A 23,399-nucleotide genomic window follows, 5' to 3' on the forward strand; every position below is an offset into this window, starting at 1 on the left:
GGCCACAGATCATACACAGAGTATGATCTGTGGTCGACGTCTCCTTCCATGCCGTAATGATGTCGCCGGACGTAAAGAACTGCCTTACAATCGTGCTTATACAGGGTGATTTTTTTTTTTTTTAACGACTAGACATTTTTCTAAAAAAGACGTCAGAGTTACGCAATTGCGGTTTGTGCCTTATCTATAGTCATCAAAAACACCAAATCATTCATTTTTAAAGAGATGTAGTGGACGTGAAGTGGCACACGGCGTCCTAAAAGCCTAATTTGGACGCGAATCGTGTTACTGCAATCTTTTCGGCCACCGCACTCCTCGCCCCTTCTACAGTGGCGTTGTCACAGCGATGCGCATGATTTGTCGCTTTAGCTTCATGGCGTTAGGCTGTGCTACGCGGAGATGGAGCCCACATAAAATTAGAACTATATTTTTGCGCCCAAATTAGGAGGACGCCGTATAATAGTGTACGAGCGTTACATCTTTTTAAGAATGGACGGTTTGGTGGCTTGCGATTATGGCCAACAACTTTTTAAATACAAGATGCCGTTTTCTTTTCTAATTAAAAGGTTAATTAGCGAATTTTAGGCAATCGGTCGGTTTTAGTTTCGTTCGTTATTGAACCGAATCCTCGCCTGGCCGTATAGCTCACCTACACAAACCGCAATGGCGCTAATTTTCACTGGACAGTTTGGTGGCTTTCGATTACGCCCAACAACTTTATAAATCAACTATGCCGTTTTCTTTTATAATCAAAAAGTTTATTAACAAATGTGAGGTAATCAGTCGGTTTTTGTTGCGTTCTTTCTTGAACCCAATCTTCGCCTGGCCGTTTAGCTCACATCCACAAAACGTTAATTTCCACGTTTTCTTCTAATATCTAGTAGGTGAAAACAAAAAAATTAACGTTGTATATAAAATAGAGGGCAGTTCTTTTCTGATATAAATAAAGCGTGGGGCACGCGTCTTGCATGCATCTCTTTTTTTTTTTTTTTTTTCCGGCCTATGAAAATAATCCCGGGACATTCGAAATTGAGTTTATGATGGGGCGGGCGCTTTATCACGGGGTATTTTGTCATGTTTCATAAGCTTTATTACGAGTCAGAAGGAAGCCACGCAAGCCGTATCACGTTGCAAACAGCTAATCGGGTGTTTCTCAAGCAGTTCTAGAACTTTCCAATTGACATTTTGGTTCCTAATACATCTAAAAAAGTTTGGTACTTAGTCCTAAACATTTAATTTATTAGGCATAATTAAAATACTGCAACTCTCACAAGACGTCTGCCCAAAACATAAAGTTGGTTTCATTGGCGTGAAGTCTTTCATTTTTATGCTTGGTCTTTAAAGATTCGTGAAAAGCATTCGCGACCTTATCTGTCAAGCCGCGTACGCGCACAGCGCGGCCTCCTCGGCAAGTTGTTCCCTCATCGAAGACGACAATGAATAAGAGGTAGGATCAAAATCTTATTGCCTGAAGAAAGCGCGAGTTTAAAATAATTCTAAGGGTGTCAGTTGATTTTATTTCTACTATATTCAAATTTCAACACTCGTCGCGGGCAGCATGAATGGAAGCACTGTACTCTTGGCGCAAACCAGTGCCCAGTCAACGGTCCTACACTCAAACACGCATCACCACCCGACCTGTTTGAAAAATAAATAATTTCCAGTACTTTTGGTAGAAAAGGCGAATTTTCTACTGAGCGTGATATTTTGTGGGCCCAAAAGTCCTGTAGCCGAGATCGGTAGTTCATAGCTTCAGGAAGACGAAGAACGACAGATGCATTATTTCCCGCGGAAGTACTGTTTTGACTTTGAATTCCACATAAAATTGTATATGCACAAATTGGTGGCACGATACCGAACTTGCTTGATTACTTTTCTTTTAAGGACAACATAACCAGGCATAATCTACAGATATTGGAGAATTCATTTTAATTGGCGTACAGCGCGATAGACAAGTATGGACATAAAGAACACAATAGAGCTCTGCATTTCTATCGCATTTCTTTCCGTACTTGTGGACAGTTAGTCTGCATGACTAAATTCAAAAACTGCCAAATCGTTTAAGCCTACCCCTTTTTATAGTTTTTTTCGTAGATGAATTGTGGCGAATCCCGGTTGGGTTCGATCTCGCACGTGTTCAAGGACACATTTCGGCATGATTTCCCGCTTGGTGACGACGTTGAGCTGACCGCTGTTCCGCTTCTTTTCTAAGTAGGCAAGGAACGCCAGACGCCTAAATTAGCCAAGCAGCCCCAAAACTTGCGGTAGCACACCTTCCGAACTCCTGGGTTTTTTTGGAGATGGCCTTCGCCCACCCTGACAAAGCCCCAAACAATTATGTAAGGGCTGCAGAGGCTATCTGGGCATTCCATTTCTTCATCAGCGAACAAATGCGAACAGAAGAGAATGAAAACTTCGTAATACCTGCTGTCATTTAATAAATGGCATAATATGCTACTTTTGCTAGTTGCACTATTTTACGCGAAGAAAATTGTGGTTTTTCGGTTTAATCTCCGTGTTTGCCGTTCTCTTTGCTAATACGCAAGATATTTGTCGGGTGTCAAGTTTTCAGTTACATTTGTTGACAGAAACTAATTGCACGTTTGGCCGCGAAAAAATTTTTTTCAAAGGCTGAGGATAGATGAAATATGCCATAAACCGTTTCAGTTTTTATGGAAGTTTGTTTTTACTCTTCTTAGTAGCTTCAACGAGGCGGCCGTCACTCTAGAAAATACCTGTAGTACGAACGTATATATTATGTCTGAAATGGTCAGACTGTGTCCCTCTGACTGCAATATCTTTGACTTGTAATTACTCATGATTATTAGTTTGTACAAAAAACAAAAAACAAAACAAAAACACAATAGTGATAAAATCACAATTCAGTGTGCCGTTGTTAGAACGACACATTTTCAACTCTCTGGGTAGAGCTCAAAGATCGGATAAAAATACCCATCTTTTTTCCTTCTGCTGTGATGTTCAAGTTCCGTTCACTCGAGATAAATATGCGGTGTTGTAGCGTGTGTGGCCGCATGCGGAAGTATCTGAATGTAAAAGTTAGTTGGTGTTGACTATCTGAGTGTTTTTTTAGAACTGCAGAAAAAGAGGAAAAGAAAAAAAAAAGAAGAAAAGCGAACCAGCCCGAACCCTTCCAAACTCATATCCAGCCTGCCTAACTAATCCCTGGTGTTTGGGATTGAAGCAGAGAACCTTGAAGGGTTACAGAGATTTTGTCGGGGGGCCGGTAAGCCTATTAGCACTCGTGCGAGAAGGTCGTAAAAAGCGAGGAGGAGAATGGAGGAGGAAAGGGGAGGAGGAAAAAAAGAAAAGAGGGGGAATCTTCTGCCACGCTGAAGAAAATTTTGAGCGCCCGCCTTTAAGAGTGATAGTTTCGAAGAGACGCACATAGCAGAAATCGATTGCACTCTTTGTGCAAGATAAACTGGGAGCCGTTTGTATTGACGACCCGTTTTTTGTCATAAGCTCGGATTAAGTCGTAGATTTTTTAAGGACAAACGCGGGCAAACGCTTCCTAGCCTGCTCACTCGACATAAAGGATTTATACTATTCCCTACCGCACTACAAATTGCTGACCTGCGTAGAGGAGAGCATCGATAAACACGGGGTGATGGCGTTTCAGAATGCAGCAGGGATGAGTGTAATGACTTTCTCGAATCGCTTACATTTTATCTAAACTCAACCTGTGTTGAGTGGAACAATGGAGTGCATATTCAGAAACAAGGGGTGTGTATTGGCTCGTGTTTAGCTCCGATTTTGAACGATATATTTTTAGCCCATCATGACAGAGTTCTCTCGGGACGCCTGAATGACTTTCATGCTAGCAAGGTTTTTAGATTTGTCGACGATTATTTAGTTTTTCTTCACCATGATGTTTCTTACTTTCCCTCAGTGATGAAGAGCCTTTTAACAGTTTTTAGTAACGTCCTAGATCCTCTCAAGCTTACGCGCGAGGTACGTGGGGACAACGTCCTACAGTTTTTAGATATCAGCCTTACACTTTCGGAGCGACATGTGCGTTGGAAATACCAACCGAGAGCGAATAAGCCCCTGTTGCCGTTCAATTCATCCCATTCGAAACTCGTTAAGAGAGGAATTATAAATTTGTTCTTTGTGAACGCCACTAGAAGGTCCTGTCATCATGCGATGCCTTCAGGTCTGAAAGAGCAGTCGGAACGCTTGGTGGCTGCCGGTTTTTAGGGGACGCTCCTGGTGTCAGTTGCAGAAAAGCTTTTAAAGAAGCTACGAGTAGCACCGAGTCCAGATCAAGATATGGCCCAAAAGAAACAAAGGGTGGCGGTTGTGCCTTACATGCACAAAACCGCACACAATCTCAAAAAGATTGCAAACCGCGTAAATGTTCGGGTGGTTTTTTCTGCACCGGAAAAACTTGCCAAGTTGTGCAAACTGACGATCCCATACCGCAAACCACTGGTACGCTGCGTGAAAAAGCATCGCAGCCCGTTTGTGGAGTGCGCAGAGAGAGTCGTCTGTCAGATACCGCTGATGTGCGGTAAAAAGTATATGGGACAGGCGGAAGATTTCTAAATGATAGATTGCGCGAACACAATCAAAATGTGAGCGGACAGCGTGACGGTCATTTGTCAATGCACCGCCATGACTGTGGGTGCAAACCTGAATTTAATTTGTGCACCGTTATTAGAAAGCCTCGAGATAAAACAGATCTGATAAAAAAAAAAAAAAAAAAAACTACGGGGATCGATGTGTCAGCGTGGCGTCGATCGATTTGGGCGACAAATAGACAGTTCTTTCGAGCATTGGCGTGGCATGGGATTGGTTGAAAAGCGCGATGATGCAGAATATTTATACCCTTGAATTTCTGACGATGAAACCAGCTGAAGTTAGCGCATTGTGTTGTCTCGTTCCTCCTCTTCGTCCCTGTCGTGAAGCGCTATTATGTTTTTTATATGTTCTTCAGTCCGCGAGAAAAATTATGAATTATAATAAAAAATTACAGAGAGAAAACAAAGAAACCCATCATTGTGCCATATATTCATAATTTTTTCTCACGGACTGTAGAAAATGGCTAACCGAGTAAACTTGGGAGTCATCTTCTCAGCTCCTAAAAAAGTTCGCAGCTTGTGCAAAAAAAAAAGTAAATACCCTACCAATTACAAGTGTCGGCTGCAAACAGAAGCGTACGAACACCTTTGTCCCTTGTACAGAGAAGGTGGTGTACTCCTTTCCCCTCTTTTGTGGAAAACTCTACATAGGTCAGACCGGAAGGTGTCTTAACGATCGCTTTAGTGAGCATAAGAACACATTCACCAACAAAACTCCGAACATTTAATCATTCACTGTCGAGACTGTGGCTGCTCAGTACTGCTGAGTAATAGACCGATCCACAAATTCCACGCCATCTAGCGGCAGGATTTCAAAACAATGCGCGGGCGCTGCTGGCAACACGCTGGCAACCGCCGACCGCCATTGATAGGGCGACAGATGGAAGCGGGTGCGCAGCGAGTGTTCCTGCAGCTGTAGCCGCCGCTCGATTCTACTCGTACGATGCCACTTCATTGCTGCGTGCCCCTCTGTAAGCAGAGAGGCGTAAGAGATGATCACGGAAACAAGGTGAGACGTTTTGTTTTGCTAATTAGTCTATCGTCTCATCTTATACTTCGTTGCACCTTATGTGCCAGCGAAGGCAAAGCTGGAAGCGCGAGCACGAAAGCTCCGTGCGTTCAGGCTTTGCTCGAGCGCGCGAGCTGGGGAGAAACGCAAAAAGCGCTGGTCTCGCGCTTTTAGCTTTGGCTTCGCTCGCAGATAAGGTGAAACGAAGTATAGCATGGACTGACCCCAGAGGCTGTGCTAGCGCGAGACAGTAGCCTTAAACTGGCGCTTGCGTTGCACGGGCGCTCGCGCAGCCGCCGACGTGTCGCTTTTAAGCTCTGTTTCACCTAATGTTGTACCGCAGGAAAAGCTGTAAGCGCGAGCTCCTCGCTCTGGGGCAGATCTCGGCGGCACGAGCTCTCGTGCAGTAAGGGCAGCTGTCAACGCTATGAGCTCGCGCTTCCAGCCTTCGCTGCGGTACAACATAAGGTGAAACGGAGTATAGCACGTGCGGCCAACAATAGTCCATGCTAAGCTGAGACGAAGTATAAGGCACGCGAGATTACTGCTTCGTGAAAAAGTTTCGCGTATATGCGTAGAACTTCAAAATGCGCTACACCGCTACTTTGAAACATGAGCTTCATTCCGCTGAGCCCAAGTTAACATCTGTTATCATTTTTGTTTTCCAGGTGTCTTTCTTTGCTTTCCCCAGCAACCCTGTTTTACGAAGAAAATGGTTGATTGCCATCAAACGAGATGAGGGAAAGCACTTCACCATTTCGAAATTCACGAAGGTGTGTTCAGCACATTTTCAACAAAAAGACTACCTGTCAAATATCGCTTGTGGCCATCGGTTCCTAAAACAAGATACTGTGCCAAGCGTGTTTGCATTTAACGTAGCGAAAAGACCCCCAAGGAAGGCGCCCCTTCAAAGGATGCCACCGACACCCAAGATTCCCACAGCGGAAAAAGGTGCAACAGACTACACCAGCGCGGACGGCGTCGCCAGCGAAGCTAAAACAAGTGCTACGACCGTTAACGAAAGTGTCGACGGAAACCTAACCAGCTATGATGTCGCAGTTGAGGGCAGTTCTGCCGACGAAAATAGAGGGGACGCGATGGTCGATGACACAATGAACGCCGCCGTCGACACTGACGAAAACGAAACCAGCTACGCTGTCTCCGTTGAGGAGAGTGCTCCCGACGAGAACACAAGGGACATGGTCGACAACACAGTGAACGCTGCCGCTGACATTGACAACGCCGTTAATGAAGACGGCACTGAAATCATCACTAACACGACCGCCGCCTCAGTTGCAATCTGCGACTCCTCGATGGCCGACGACGCCACCGATATGGACGGGACTGAAACTTTTGCCACCAACCTCCCTACAGATTACACCATAGTTGAGTTGGTGCCCATCACTGAATTACGACGGCTGGAGGAACAGGCTGCATCCCAAGCACAGGTTATCAAAAACTTGCAGATTCAACTGAACAGGTGCAAAGACCAGTTAACACAAGCTGAAGACACCCTGCATCATGCCCAAGCAGAGCTTCAGGCCGCTCTCGCCAAGTGTAGCTCTTTAGAGAAACATGAAGCAGAACTTAAAGAAACTAAGCATGCCCTGTGTAAGTGCCGAAGAGAGCTTGAGCTTGCGCTACAACAGTGTAAAACACTAGAGGCAAAATCAAGTCGCAGATTTTGCATCGATTGTTTTAAGGACAGCCCGGCTGATGTACTCTTCTACACCGGCCTTCCAAGCCATGATCACTTCATGCGTCTTTTAAGGTTCTTAGACCCAGGTGAGGACGGCGAGAATGTAAAAGTTTGGTCCACCACCTACAGTGACAAAGCCAGAAAAGCCGGAAGGCGCTCGATTTTGTCTCCCGCTGAGCAGTTCTTTTTGCTACTCGTCCGCCTCCGTCTTGGACTCTTTGAAAGAGATCTTGCTTACCGCTTTCGAGTTTCTAAGGCTACAGTGTCAAAGGTGTGTATAACGTGGATAAGCTATGTGTATCTACACCTTGGTCAGCTGCACCTGTGGCTGCCAAGGGAGGCTGTGGATGACGCAATGCCACCTGCATTTAAAGATCGCTACCCAACGACAAGGGTCATCTTAGATGCAACCGAGGTAAAGTGCGAAGCCTCCAGCTCGCTCGTGCTGCAGTCGGCTACTTTTTCTCCATATAAATCTACAAACACGTTTAAGGGGTTGATCGGCATTTCTCCCGATGGGACAGTAACATTCATATCTGAGCTGTTCACTGGTTCAATGTCAGACAAGGAATGTGTAGAAAAAAGTGGTTTCCTCAAGCTGCCCTTTGATGACGGCGACTCAGTGATGGCTGATAAGGGTTTTAGGATAGAGGAGATGCTGAAAAAAATCAATGTTCGACTGAATATACCCCCATTCCTTCGTAAAGGTTACTTTACGACTGAAGAGGTAAAGGAGACAGAACAGATCGCTTCTCTCCGCATACACGTGGAACGACGAATTCAAAGGATTAAGAATTTCCACATATTTGACCGGCCGGTTCAGATTTCACTTGCTCCAGTTGTCAGCGAAATGTGGGCGATTTGCGTGGCTCTCACCAACTTCCAAAGTCCTCTGATGAAAGCCTCCGATGACTAAAGCATTTGGCTCTCTTAGAAAAAGCTCCTCTTTCTACAGTGATTTGTCTACCCTCAGTAAGTAAATGTCAGTGTGAGGTAAATGCTTTGCCACTTTGTGAATAGTCTTTTGTCATGAATAAAGAGACAGTATTTGAATGCAAGGTATGCACTGAAACAGCGTGCCTTCATGCTTTATTCCTCTGCCGTTTCAAGTTTCAACTAAACAAAACAAAAAAATGAGGTAGACTTATACCTCCCTATATAACTTTATTTACAAAGGCTGCACTGCTAATAATTCACAAAATTTATACAGCTGGGCTGGTGCACATTACGTTATACACTGCTAACAGTTCCCTAAATCAAACAAGATCAAAGCAAACAATATGAAGGCTCATGGTCTCGACAACAGTGCAAACAGTGTTCTTGAAAATAAACTAAGCAAGGAAAATGACGAAGGCAGGTCAAGGCGTGTACCCAACTGGCAGTGCAAACATTCGCCGACAAGCCTAACAGCTGCACTGACAGTTACGCAAAGGGGAAAGGCTCTGCAACTGCCGTAGCTTGTCATTAAATGCCCGTGTTGCAAGTTGGAACACTCTTATTCTCTATTAGTTTTTTTTAGTTACTGTCCGATATTTTTGTAGGCTAAATCGATGCGAAATGAATGAACGCTCATGATCTCGATAACAAACAAACAATGTTCTCGAAAAAAACACTAAGAAAGGTAGCAAAGATGACCAAGGCAGGTCGAGGCGTGTACTCAACTGGCAATGGAAACATTCACCGACAAGCCCCAACGGTTGATTGGACAGTTATGCAATAAGGAAAGGCTCTGCAACTGTCATAGTTTGTCAATAAATGCCCATGTTGCAAGTTGGAACAATCTCTTATCCTGTATTAGATTCTTTTTAGTTACTGTCCAATATTTTTGTAGTTTAAATCGATGCGAAATGAATGAAACCTCATGGTCTCGACAACAGTACACAGTGTTCTCGGAAATACACTAAGAAAGGTACCAAAAATTACCAAAGCAGGTTGGGGCGTGTACCCAACTGGCAGTGTAAACAATCGCCGACAAGCCCCAACGGTTGCATGGACAGTTATGCCATGGCCAAAGGCTCTCCAACCGTCGAGTTTCGTTAATAAATGCTTCTTCTGTCGGTAGCAAGCATAGCCTATTCTGCACCATACTTTTTTTGCTTTCTGTCAGTTATTCTTGTAACTTAACTAGCACCCTCTTGACCAGGTCGAGGTTCTCTCTGGTCTGACCTACCCACTTGATAGGGTAGTAGAGTCTCAAAATAAAACTTGTCGAGCACCTCCTTGCACTTAATCCAACCAGAAGGGCAAAATCGAATCCGTTCTATGATCAAGAAGTTCTGACAATATACCACAAAATCTCCCCAGGTAACGCCAGAAAGGGCCATCTGTCCCAATAGCTGGTAGTAATGGCTATGGTCACGCTTTAGCCTGTACACACCTGCGGCATCCTTTACTACAAAAAAGCTCTTAGAGTCGGGAGTGGCACAGTTCCACATAGTGTAAGGGCACTTGACCTCGACAACCCCGTGAGGAGGTGTCTCTGCTGGATCAAAAACGCGCCTGTCTGGGGACGCTCCCAACCATGGCGAAGAGGGGTTCACCATGAGGCCACAGCAGGTAGTCTGGATCTGGTGACCACGAGACCGCAGAGTCTTTTCATAGTGCATCACGGCATGGGGCTCCTGGGTGATACCATGCCTGAAATAAACAAGTACAGCAAAAATGCTGTTATCAGGAATCTTCACTCCCAAGAGAGAGAATAGAAAATAAACAATCCCTGCTCCCCTGAAAAAAGATTAAAAAAAAAAACTGTTACAGAAGATGGCAGGACAAAACATTACAGGTCTGGGTTCCGACTGTTTTGGAAAATATTCAACGGCTCTTTATGTTTCATTTTATGATCATCTGCTAATCCTCTCTTTGATGGCTACATTCTACTGTTTGTTTTCGGAACTGCCAAATGATCCTACCAGCTCGCAGGTTGACCTCTCGGCTATTAGGGCATGAAAGTGTGACAGATGCACAAATGCCGAACGCTATATGAAATGCCAAATGTCATACAAGACGCCAAAGGCAACCGGACACCAAACATAACTAGGCGCCGAAACTGAACGGACTGGATTCTCGTGCAGACTGTGGTCGTGACGAGTGAGGGCATGTGTTCTGCAACTCGTTTAATCGAGATGAACAAGTTTGGCAACGATTTACTGCAGTGGTGTATCAGGTTAGGTGAACTTGTGGGAGAGTGCCTTTCTTGTCAACGCATTGCGGTTAGGCTAAAGCATTTGCCGCGTCGCAAATGCGGAAGGAGTGGGAGAGGCAATGACAAGGCCAATTTTTATTTAGACGTGACTTATATTTGTCAAATGTTGCACATGATCCTTCATAGCCTTATTGTGAATCATTGAAGTGTGACAAAGGTTTTACAATGTCTTTTTGTGCCTACCCTGATGGCCTAAAGAGCTGAAGATAGCCTTCACAGGGTCACTTAAGCCTAGACAGCGATTACGAAGGAGAGCCGGCAAGGTATTGTCAGCTTCTGTCGTCTTTCTTCGGGTCATTTCGCTTGCCATGACAACATGAATTGACATTGCAAATAAACAATGTGCACTGAATAGACCTTTTGCAAAATCCCCCAAGCACCCCGGCCCGCACGCGAGGAATTGTGAGAGAAGCTGTCCCTCGCCGTTGCTACCGATTCCTGTCGCGCTGTTAGCTGTTCATTTTGGTTCAATTTGACCCACGCGCAGTCGAGACGAGCCGTTTAAGAATACCCGCGCACATGTCATAGGGGTAGGCGGAGCTCTGAATCAACAATCGCGACGCGAGAGCCGAGTGCGCTGTGATTTGGCCGCCCGCACTCGCTTCGTTGACTTGCACTGTAGTGTATGCCTTCGAGTGCCGCTTACTTGACCAACATACAGCACGCCGCTTTGCTGCCGCGAATCATTTGTCCGAATGTTTGCGAAGCTGACGCACATGCAACGCTGCGGCGCCTGACAACTGTGCGTTGCGGCGCGAGCCCTTCGCACGCGCCGGTGGCCCAGAGTCGCGGCTTGTATACATTGGTTGCACGTGACGTCATTCAAAGGGTGCTACGATGATCACCAGAGAGGAGGGCAAGAAGAAGCTCCGCTCTTATCAGGGCTCCCTTTTGTGCCTCCCGGATTTGCACAGTCGTCGCTATTCTCCCCCCAGAAAATTATAGAAGATTAGCCCGTCACTCAAAATTCTTACAAAAGCAGCTTCCCTCTCCTCCTCTTACATGGAGGCCAAAAATATGCGACGTGACGTCAATGCAACCTATGTATGTGCTTATGGTATTCCTTCTTAATCTATCTGCTAAGCGGTTGTCAGTTGCAAACAGCCTTTTCCAAGTGCTGACAACTGCGCGCCGCTGCGTGCAGTTGTCAGGCGCCGCAGCGTTGGATATGCCGAACGGTGTCACGGTTTCGCAGGCATTCGGACAAATGATTTGTGGCGACAAAGCAGCATGCTCTATCTTGGTCAAGTAAGTGGCACTCCAAGGCATACATTACAGTCGGCGGCGTCCACACAGAATGAATCGCCGCATGTCGCAATATTCATGCAAAGTTTTGCAGTGTAATGAGCCTCGGTAATTTCACTGAGGCCGTCAAGTAGTCAGACATTGCCAGGAAGACGTAGAATCAACAATTCCAACGCTTGAGAAACAGCATGGGGACTCACACTGACACCGACAACCTTATATAGCAAATGGTTTGTTTATGGGACGGCATGCTTCTTGCTCACACTCCACTGCGCATGTGCGGCACCGGTGGCATCCGCTAGGGGCGCTTTGGTTTGTTTGTGAACATGAATTAGTCTATAGGACCGTTAGTGTTAATCTCCGCTCTGTTGATCGACAAGTTGGTAGGTTTTGCACTCTGCCGGTTGCAGTGTTTTTGCAGGCCCTGGTACAGCTTAATAGCTTCGAACATCAACATTGATATCTAGAGTCACCGTTTGAGAGCTCCATCTGCCGTTTGGATCACTCAGTAGACGCTCCTTTGGAATCGAGGAAGCTGCTACTGAACGAACCAAATAAAAGCTTTGATTCAATGCGAGAATTTTTGCATGCATGCATAGCCAAGCTACTCTCCTCTGAGGAAGACCAAAATATCTGGGTAATGTACCTTCTAAAAGAGTTACATTGCATAGAAAAGTTAAGCACTCACTTGACTGCCCTGACTCGAGACAAGTCCTTCTCTTCAGTGAGGTTCCGAAGCCCGACATCAGTCCACGATTCTCTAATCAGGACTGCTCCAAAGGTGGACGCTGTGAGTCTGTTGGTGCGAGCAGCCTTCCATGTAGCGCTCTTTGACTGCTGCCGGCTGTTCTTCTCAAGCTGGCGTGCTTGGTCCGGAGTGAGAACCAGCTCCTAAGTGGACAAAGGCAAGATAATGGGCAACTGAAGGCTGGATATAGTCGGGAGCCTCTGTACCGGGGCTAAGACACCATGTGCTCCTTGATTTCTATGAGATGGTTAGACCCAAGCAGAAATTCGGAGGTCAGTTAAGCAAGGAGAATTTTTTTTTTGTTTATTAGATATATTGGAGATTTGTAGTAAGGGGGATTAAAAGATATTTATAGGAAGCGTGTGGCACCTAAGAGGACGCGCCGCTTCGCCGCCAATGGTTGCATCGGCGTTGCACTGCGGGAGCCAAACCAGCGGAGTGGATGAGCACCGAGTTACTCCCATTCCCACCTTGCAGTATGCACATGCTCCATCCACGACTTGCAGCACAAGTCTTCCCACTCAAGGTCCTCAGTGTGTGTCAAAGCATCTCCTTGGCATTCAAAAACCTATGTGCATTCAGCGCTGCATCTCCTGGATTGAGTTGGAGCCCCCTTCACTCCGTCGTGTTCCTTTGTTTATCTGTTTCCGTTTTTGAATGATGAGTTTGTGGCACGCTGGTTTACCAGAACATGCTTTTAGAAATTGGTTGCGCGTCCGGCGACAGCTCGACAGCTACTACATATTCAGGAGCGAGTCAGTGCTTGATTACAAACATAACGTAAGTAGATTGCTTGTCCACGACTTTCTGCGTGCTTCTCTGCTTATCTCTGTGTGTTTTCGGTGAGTCTGATGCAAAGTGGTTCGCCGAAACATGCTTCTACAAATTGGTTGTGCATCCGACAGCTCAACAGTTACCACATGACAAATTCATGGATCCTTGTGATTACAATATTGAACGTAAGTAGTTTCCGTTCCCATTTTAATTGGTCGCTTCTCATTCGCTGTCGACGCAGTAATGTATGAGAAACTGGACATAAAGATGAGGTAGCTTCTTGAGTTTGCACGTTTTTCGCCTGCGTGCGAATTAGTGGCTCCGTGTTTTCAAGTCTCATCGCTTCTGCAAAATGGTTAGTGTCAATGTGCTACTGCAGTGACTACAAAAAAGATCGGAGGCGGCGTCCAAACTGCTCCTCGATAGGGTGCTTCGATAAACGTCCCTCTGGTATAGATCCACCCTACTCCTCGAGGCTCGTGCTGGGTTGCTTTTCCCAGGGCTGACCAGAAGCAGTCCCTGCCTTTTTGATAGCTACCTTCGTGGCCTCGAGGCAAGACGATAGACAAGCGGTCCCCGGTCAGCAGGTTGGAACCGAGGTGACCTGGGCCGGCTTGCTAGAACAGTGTCTCAGCTGAGACTGGGCGAAGGAAAGCACTGCAAAGGCTGGGGCGCGCGAGCGTCTTGAGACGGGACTTGAGTTCCGCTCAGCTCGTGCGCTGGCTTTGGCAGTGCTTTCTTTCACCCAGTCTCAGCTGAGACGCTGATTCTAGCAAGCCGGCCCTGGTGCCCTTACAAAAGAAAAGGTGGTCCTCCACTGGTGCATGCCACATGGCTTTTGTTTGTTTGGCATGAAGCAGCTTCATCGGATACTAATCGGGAGCTACACAGGAATCCAGAGGCTTTAGTACTAGCGGCTGAGCCGAGGAATGCTGACGCACGATTCAGTTGTTCCCCATTTCTGCAGTACTGCCCGTCTTTGAAGTATTTTATGTGACGAAAAACTAAAAACCTTCGTTCTGGGCAAAAAAATGTTCGTAATAATGTGCACAACTCACGAAGCAAAACCTCGTTTTCGACATTTCGGTGTTCCGCTCACCGTGTACGCAATGGGATCGCTACCCGCTCTTGCAGCCAGCCGTCCTGTTAGATAGCTCCGCCAAGACACGGCGGCGCCACCATCTTGTCTCACACCTCCTATGGCAGCTTGTTCTCTGCCATTTCTTTTTTGTGACACTGTGTTTTGAGGTTACGTACACAACCCGAGGTTTTGAAAGAAATTTGCGGGATTTCTGTTTGACACTAAAAAACAAAAATAAAATCAATAGAAGCGAAAACACATACAGTAACTTGCGGTTAGGAATGTGCAGGGACTGTCTGGTGAAAAGTGGATAGGTCATGAAAACTACTATGACCCTTACTTTCAGCTATTGTTAATGGTCTCATTGAAGGTACTCACTGATGCAAATTTTCCCATTAGATTGTGAAATATCTCTATTTCATATGTACTAATTCATTTCAGTACCCACCAAGGCATGAACCGTATTATACTCTTTGATCACTGAATATGGTATGTGACGATAAAGCAAGCTAGAACAATACCTTAAAAAGTGACCTTTCAGCATCACTGAGGCTCCGTGCACCAGGCCCGAAAGTGTCCGACAGGGGGAAAAGCACTGGCCAGCTGGGCAGTGCAGTGCTTGAGGCATCTCTGCCACAGGGAGCAATGTTCGGGCTGACATGCACCATAAACCCGTGTGGCGTGAGTGGTTGCTGGTAGGAGATGGGGCTGCCCTCGGGGACTTGTCCAAACATCGACGCTGTGCCCAGTACCTGCACAGTCCGCAGGTGTTTGGCAAAAGGGGAGTCCCCGAGGTTGCCGAGGTCATTTCCCAGGCGATGCATGGCCTGCTGCATGCCTGCCAGGTCTCTTGGTCGTTTTCTGGCGTCGTACAGCCTTGACCCCTGTGCTTTTGAAGGTCCTCCTTCCCGTGCACTTCTCCAATCCAGTTCCGCGACGCTGGCAGCACAGATTTGCGAACCACGGGGCCGACGCCACTGCTGCGGCAGCTCCGTGCACGTCACCTCGGGAGGTGCTTCCGTGTACCCCTGCCCCTTAAGGAGCACGATTAGCCTCAGAAGGGCTAAGGCGTGGTTACAAAGGCCTTCTTTTGCGGCGCACTGGCAGCTGCACTCCGAAATAGAGCCGTCCGCAGCGATCGTTGTCGACACGCTGTACGGCTTACCGGTCTTCCTTTGGCTTCGGTAGCACCGCCCGCGCACAACGACGGCGGTCGCATTCCTGCGTACGCAATATGCGGGCGTTAAAAGAGAATAACCTTAGGCTACTTAACGACCAGCGATCGCTAATGTGGAATCGTCAACTCACCCATTAAGACATGTCGTTTCCAGCGACGATGGCTCAAGGTAACTTTCCGTTACGAACTTGTAACTACGCCGCCGGTTACGGTCGCTCGTTTTCCGGGCGGCGTAGTACTCGTTAACCTTGTCGGTTTTGAAGTCCTGCGAGATCTTGCTTAAACTCTTAGTCCATACGAGGCTGGTAGCAGCAGAACTAGGACCAGCGACTACAACGGACGCCATATCAATGGCCGCTCCCCCCCAAACCAGCGTTGCCTGTCGTACTTCACAAGACCGCCAAAACAGGCGTCTCACAGTTGCCGGAAACAATTTCGGGAAGGGTCTATTGCGCCGCGCTTGGCAAGCACCACAACCAGCTCACAAGAGAAATTATCGAGGCAGAGAATATCGCAAAACATAACGGCAGACGTGTTAGTTCTCCGTCTTTAACCTTATTACAAAAAGAATTAGACTACCTAGCCTTACATTAATTTCAATTTAGTTAGCTTTATATTTAGCTTCATATCGAAAGAAAATAAAAAAAAGATCAGTTCTGTCCCTGGCCTTAGCCTGTAATACTAATAGAAGAAGAGAAAAAAGTATAAATATACCCGAGAGTTGTTAGTCAGCGCTGCGTGTCTCTTTCTTTTGTGTGTGTGTGTAGACTCGAGTGACTGCTTTGCGGGTGCGCTGTTCCCCCTGTACATAATTAGATCATTATCCCGTTCCGCAATCGCTACCTTTGCGCCTGCTCCACGAGTGGTAACTCAGGCGCGCCCGAGTTTCCCACGAGCTTCAACTTGTTCTAAAAAGAGTTGATTTAGTGGTTCTCGATGGCGCTCTAAGTTTCGATTGGAACCATATGTTTATTTCCACTAACTAAAAAGTTAATTAGCGAATTTTAATGAACTAGCCTACTTATCGCAAAGATTAGCCACCCACATAATGTCACCCTGGCACTATAACTCACCTGCACAAACCGCATAAGAGCATCTTTTGCGGATTTTTTTTTTTGTTGTAATAAATATGTTCTAATTTGAAACAAATCACCCGGTATATTTCTACGCGACATATGTGTACATAGGCACCTATGTAGTAAAGCGTACACAGTAGCAAATGTATTAAAATACACCTAATTACGTTTGCTACTATACGTACTTCACTAGATCCGATACCTAGTAGCACAGATGTCGCGTGGCAATATATATATCAGCAGTGAAATCATTGTTTGCCTACGCTCGGTTTCATCTTCGAATATTGCATCTAATAATTGTAAAAGAGAAATGAGAGAAAATGTAAAATTACGTCAGTAAAACGGAGAACATCTGCTGTTGGACTTTCACAGTAATAGACGATATGCGAAACGGCTTGGTAGTCTGGCAGCACTGTGCCCGCCGCCTTTTTGTAGCATCAAGTGTCTCCAGTTTCGATTCCTCAGCATTTCCAGGGCATATGGACGCTCTTCCACGGAGTTCGGTTCGGAAACGTTATTGTTTTCTGTCTTCCGATCACCCAACGTGCACAAGGGACTTGGCCGTCGTGCCTTTTATCTTATAAGCGACTCAAAACTTGTTTGCTTTTTTTTCGCGTTATTGGCGAAGGTATTTTTGGGTGGAAAGTTCTGTGATGTTCTAAAGGGAACTGTCGGGGGCAATATTTTTTGGGCGTTAGAAAGAGCTCAAATTTGTTTCAGATAGTATTGACATCAAGCACAGTTGATGGATGTTGCGCTGTTAATGAAGGTTTGTTCAACCCTGGAAGAATAACTGCTTTGATTTTCTCAAAACTACCCCCAAGCTTCTTGGCACTAAGCAAAATGGTTACCTCAACTGTAGCAAAAAGAAAAAAGAAATGGAGATTGTGAAATGAAGTTCGCACCGCCCGTATTGCTCCACTCAACGTCCGCAACGCAAGTTTTCACCACCGCCGGCCTCGAAGTTTTAGCCACTGCCATGAACCGAAGTCGAACTCCACGTTCGATATAATCGAACGTGGCGTTCGACAAATAAGGCAGCGAAATCCCGGCTCTGTGAGTGTTGAGCAAACAGACACGTCCTCCGTGACTGTTTTGTTTTCTATTACTCGACCGAGCTTTGAATATGAAGAATATTTTATCAACAAACTCTCCTGTTTAATTTAAGAGGTGTTTTATAAGCCTACCAACGCCAAATCAAGAGTTATTAAATTGCTGCAAAGCAATGAAATGGCTTTGTGGCTTTCCACATTATTTTTTTTAATAGATGAAGATAAAATGAGGGCTCTCTGGTGCTTTCAGCATTTGTTGTTCACTGTTAACTATACGCATCCTCCAATATGGTGGGCGGCGGAGCTTTTTAATAAAAAATTTACTCCTTTCGCCTCGTGTAGCAGTTTTGGTCTCGTCCCCACCCAACAAACAAACTGCTCGCGCATCAAAAAAAAAAAAAAAAAAAAAAACGCAAGCCGACAGTAGAATTTGCATAAAAGAAAAACAAAGCAAAACTTTCGGAACAAACTTTGTGAAAAGATTAGGGCTTCACGCCGCGCGATAACGTACGCATGTTCCGTCGCGTTGACACCGATTGTTTTTGCAAAAGCTGCGTCTCAGCAACAAACAAAAGTAAGAAAAAATTGTGAACCCTGTTCACGTTTGCGTTCCCGTCACGCACGAAGCGAAGGTTAATCGCTGCATCCCCAGTGAAACGCAGCAACGCACTGGCATCGTATCTCTCGCACGAAGCGCGTTCGCTGGTTTACGCCGGGCCTTTGCCGGTCGTGTGACTGGTTTCGTTTTCTCGCCGCTAGCAAGATGGCAGACGTAGCGCTACTAAATGACGCTCTACATTTCGCACATAATCTATTGCTGCACCGAAACCTGTAATATTGCACAAATTATCGTCCCTCATATTTTCCAGTACTTGATATAACGGAAATTCTCATTTTGCATTTTTTTTTGTACCGGAATTTTTGTGTAATTGGTTTAACAGAACTTGTGAATTGACATAAATTTATGTTAGTGAGGAACTGAAAACTTATGTTAAGTAACAGAAAAATTAAAAACAGAAAACAGAGCTTTATAGAAATTTTCTGACTGGTCAAATGCCAGACAATTTCTGGATGGATGGATGTTGGACGGATGTTAATAGCCCCTTTGTAACGGGTGGCGCTAGCTACCACCCTTTGTAACGGGTGGTAGCTAGCGCCACCTAGCTTAAGTCTAAAAATACGAACAAGTGATACCTCCCGCCCTTCTATGACCAATTTTCTCCCCCTCACTATCAGCCGGCAGTGTGGGATATCACCCGGATGACCATCGGGGGATCCGTAAAAAAAACTAAAAACAACCCCCCCCCCCCCCCCCCCGCTTCTTCCCCCCGGGGAGGAAGTCGCCGATTTTCCTCTGGTCAAACTTTGTCGGCGTTGCTATAGCACCGTGACCAGCTGGGAGACAGGGTTCAGACTTTGGGCCGGAGCCACACGAGAGGGAATCCGAATTTTCCTCTTTTCCGCCTGTTTACAGCTGTGCGTGTTAGTTGTGTATCATTCAAGTTTCCTTTGATAGTTTTTACCAATCTTCAAATCACCTCTTTGTGACTCTAACCCCCCCCCCCCTCCTTTTTTTCTCTTTCGTCATTTCATCTTCGCCAGCAAAACCCAGAGCTAGGTCAAATCCGTTATTCCTTCAGGAAGGGCAGGGCGAAGCCCCGTGCACTCCAAAACCAAGTGCTCTAGCATATCGCGCTCATTATGGTAGCCGGGCCGTAATGTGTCTTTCTCCTGAAATTTACCCCTAAACGTCTTCATCCTCAACACTCACGTTCAGGCCTCGAAGTGTAAAGAAATTCCCGTTGAATCGTCAACACACATTTTCCGTTCTTCTGTCCTGTTTTTGTGACCTGTATATTGTTGGAGCTGATTTTTTCATGCATTCTTACCACCCAGATTTTCCTTTCTGCCTCTTTCACTCCCTTCTTTACCGGAGTAGTCTGCTCAGCCCCATCACAAGTGTGTAGGTAGTTTAATGTAAGATTTCGGGTTCGGTTTGTCCATTTTGTGCAGAAACCTTTCATGTATAAATACTTCAATACCTTCCGTGCCCACACCCATTTCGGTCCACCTTTGTTAAAATTTCAACTAATTGCCTCCCTACTCTCAAAAGACGACCAACCGATGTCCCCCTGTAAATCGTACACAAAGAGCGTGAGGAGATGAGACGTGTTGTGTGTTGTGCGAGAACGGTTCGCATAAAAACATCGGAAAATTTTATTAGCCAAGCGTCACTGCAAATTAAAAGTGAGTCAAAAAAGTTTCTTCGATTGTAAATACCTAGTCTGGGGTGAACGTAAAAGGGGAGGGGCTGCTTCTTAGAGTTGTTTACATTGTTGGGTTCGGGATCGTAATGGGGGGCATTGTTGGCGACTGTGTGTGATTCATGGTTCAGTTCAGGGGAAAGGGGGGTAAGTTAGAGACGGTCTTTTTGTGTTTCCAAGTGCTGGTGTTACTTTGTCCGCGTCCAAGTCCTTCCGGGTGCGCTGGTGACGACCTTGTGTTTCTGTTTGTATAACGCTTTTTTTTATGTATTGTTTGCGGTTCGGTGTATTGTCATTCCGGTGTATTGTTTGTAGTTCAGTGATCAACCGTCGTGGTGGTGGCGACGTTCGACGTCCGGGGGGGGGGGGGGGGGGGGGGGTGTATATAAGGCGTAGAGGCAATAAAGTTTTTAGCTGAACTTGAGACGTTGTCTGTCCCTTTTTGTTTCCACTTCACGAGTTTCCGTTTTTAAACCACAGTCTCAGGTTTTCAATTATCATGTATTAGCGGCGAGATAATAATAATAATAATAATAAATCGTTTATTGCACAGTCTTTAGTACAGTGAAATCGATGGCCCACTCAAGCGCGCAAGCGCTTGTGTGCGGGACCATGGCAGCCCAGCAACGAACTCAAACAGTGCATACATCTCGCTCAAAACAAAAGTAAATGATGGCAGTCACATCCTGTGACTGCCATCATTGTGGTGACGAGTCCTCTAGGAAAATAGATGATACAAGAGAATTGATAACGTTTATAATTCAAACCGACAACACCATTCCTTGAGTTTCTGTTTGGCTACTTTTAAAGATGGCAAGTTGCATAAATCTTGAGGAAGTTTATTAAAGTAGGAGGGAAGATAGTATTTTCTTAGACGTCGTCCGTAATTTGTGTATACCATAGGGATAGAAAAGGTTTCCGAATGTCTTAGGGTCTTTTGTTTGGTGACTCTGTGCTTGTAATTATTTTAATAACAATATTTTATTAGAACAACGAATTCCATTAATTCCTCTATTTGCAATATTTGGAGGGAGGCCAATTTTTCTGCTTTATCAAGGTTTTCATATTTCGAACCATAAGCAATGCTAGTTGCAATTTTATAAATTATTTTATTTAATTTTTGTTTTCGGTGGGAAGAACAGGAGCCATACACAGTGATCCCATACCGCAAGAGAGAGCAACCGAGCGCTTCGTAAACTTCTTTCCTGATTGTAATATCACACAAATTTCTTAGTTTATACATATACGCCAAAACCAATTGTAGGCGTTTTACTAAATTTCCAAAGTGGCTATTCCATGTTAAGTTTTCATCAAAAGTTAGTCCTAAATATTTTGTTTCTTGAACATATGTTAATGGAGAGCAATTACAAGAACCACAGTCGCTTGAATGTAAAAAGATAGGATGTATAAGGTTTACTCTTTTTTGATGTGCCCGGAAGCACATTAAGTTGATTTTCGTTTTATTCACAAATATTGTATTCCATGAAAACCAGTCTGCTAAACTATTTATATCACTTTGAAATATGGAAACAGCGTCATCGTAGTTTTTGTGTGCTAATACAATCGCAGTGTCGTCCGCGTATTGAAATAGCTTAGACTTGAGGAGTATTTTGTCTAAATCATTTATGTAAATATTGAATAGTATGGGACCTAAAACCGAATCCCGGACAAAAGCTCACCGGACAAAAGCTCACCGGACAGAAGCTCACCGGACAAAAGCTCACCGGACAAAAGCTCACCCATTTTTTCACAGACCCGGACAAAAGCTCACCCATATTTTCACAGACCCGGACAAAAGCTCACCACGATAAAATTTCATGTTGGTCTTCACAGGAGTGCGGACAACTTAGGTGCATGCGTGCGAAACAAAAAGGCAATGATAAATTAAATCTGACAGGCGCATGGTTTGTTGATTTTAGTAGAAACAAGTTTATTTATCGATTGGTTAGAAGCGAATGCAGTCCCCCACTAGCTCCAGCAGCCTTGGTAGATCTCGATGTACATGCAAGCCCTCGCAAATATTTCTAAGACGATTCTGCAGGTGCAGAGTAATTTTTCGCACCCGCTTTACGGTGGGCTCACCTCTCCGGGCTTTTGTCAATGCCGTGGCAACGAGCGCCTGATTTTGCTGCAGGCATTCAATCAGCCTCAAGACGCTTGGATGGGCGTGGCCGACGAGCTTCTGGAACCCGGTACTCTATCTTTCGCAGGTGTTGCTCATCCGGTCTTTATCTTGAAGAGTGGTGTCGTACATATTCCAACGTACCGGGGGAAACTCCGGTCGCCGTCGGCGCAGAGTCAGGCGAAGGGAAGAATTCGCTCTGGGTGCCGCCGCAGATGGAACAGAAGCATGACGGAAGCGGCCGTTGAAATACGTGCAATCAAAATAGTCCAGCAGGTAGCGATGTCACCGGTAGACTTTTCCCTGGTGGTTAGTTCTTGTGGAACAAGCTGTGGTGGAAGGAACCCGAGCCTATCTAAAATCCCGCACAATTTCTTAAATTGGTCATCTGTCTTGTACTTTTCCAAAAGGCCGAACTCCCGTTCTTTCAAAGCATTTTTAAAAAATCCTAAAAATGGTCCAATGTCCATTGCGTCCGCACTTTATTTCAGCCTGTGTTTCGCCCGGGTAGGAAAAAAAAAATCGAGGTGAGCTTTTGCCCGGGTCTGTCAAAAAATGGGTGAGCTTTTGTCCGGGTCTGTCAAAAAACGGGTGAGCTTTTGTCCGGTGAGCTTTTGTCCGGTGAGCTTTTGTCCGGTTACCCCTAAAACCGACCCCTGAGGCACGCCAGAGGTAACGAGCAAAGGTTCACTAAAACTGCGTCTTATCCGTACTCGTTGTGCTCTGTTGTGCAGGTAATTCTTAAAAAACTGAAGAAAGGGACCTCTAAAGCCAATGTTTTCTAATTTACTTAATAACAACTCGTGATCAATTGTATCAAACGCTTTTTTAAATCTTAAAAAAAGCGCTAAGATGATATAATTATTTTCTATTTTTTTTTTGTTAATATATATAGTCAGTAAAATCTTCTAGTAGAAGAGTTGTACTTTTTTGCTGCCGGAATTCATACTGACATGTATTCAGTACGGAAAAGTTTTCCCAAAATGATTGCATAATTTTGACTCTATACTTTTCTGTAATCTGTGATAGAACTGGTAAAATAGCTATGGGTCTGTAGTTGGACATCACCTTTTGATTTCCCTTTTTGTATACTGGACGGACTAGTAAGCATGTCTGGAATTCTCCCTGTTTCTAAAATACCGTTTATTATGGCAAGCAGAATACTTTTTAGTTTTTCAAAGTTATAGAATATATCTCTTACTCTAATCCGATCATATCCCTCTGGCTTAGTGAGTGGCATTTTTTTTTTTTATTATATCGCTGAGGTCTTGCTCAGTCATGGGCGGCAAGCAGGCAGAGTTTGGTGAACTAGAGATACTATACGGAGCACGTGTAGTTTTCGGTGCTTG

General features: G+C 45.3%; 2 protein-coding genes across 2 annotated transcripts; both read right to left on the reverse strand.

Moving 5' to 3' along the window:
- Positions 1 to 9,429: 9,429 nt before the first annotated feature.
- Positions 9,430 to 14,360, reverse strand: LOC121835649. The gene is made up of 3 exons (XM_042290075.1): positions 14,337 to 14,360; positions 12,445 to 12,647; positions 9,430 to 9,946 (listed from the first exon to the last, which is right to left on the reverse strand). Exons 1-3 carry the CDS (start codon positions 14,358 to 14,360, stop codon positions 9,430 to 9,432), a joined length of 744 nt encoding a protein of 247 aa, XP_042146009.1.
- Positions 14,361 to 14,868: 508 nt separating this feature from the next.
- LOC115331421 lies at positions 14,869 to 15,882 on the reverse strand. The gene is made up of 2 exons (XM_029993547.3): positions 15,668 to 15,882; positions 14,869 to 15,580 (listed from the first exon to the last, which is right to left on the reverse strand). The coding sequence occupies exons 1-2, from the start codon at positions 15,880 to 15,882 to the stop codon at positions 14,869 to 14,871; spliced, it is 927 nt and encodes a 308-aa protein (XP_029849407.2).
- Positions 15,883 to 23,399: the final 7,517 nt, after the last annotated feature.

The sequence above is a fragment of the Ixodes scapularis genome, unplaced genomic scaffold (assembly GCF_016920785.2).
Source record: "Ixodes scapularis isolate PalLabHiFi unplaced genomic scaffold, ASM1692078v2 PGA_scaffold18__7_contigs__length_3171195, whole genome shotgun sequence".
NCBI lineage: Eukaryota > Metazoa > Arthropoda > Arachnida > Ixodida > Ixodidae > Ixodes > Ixodes scapularis.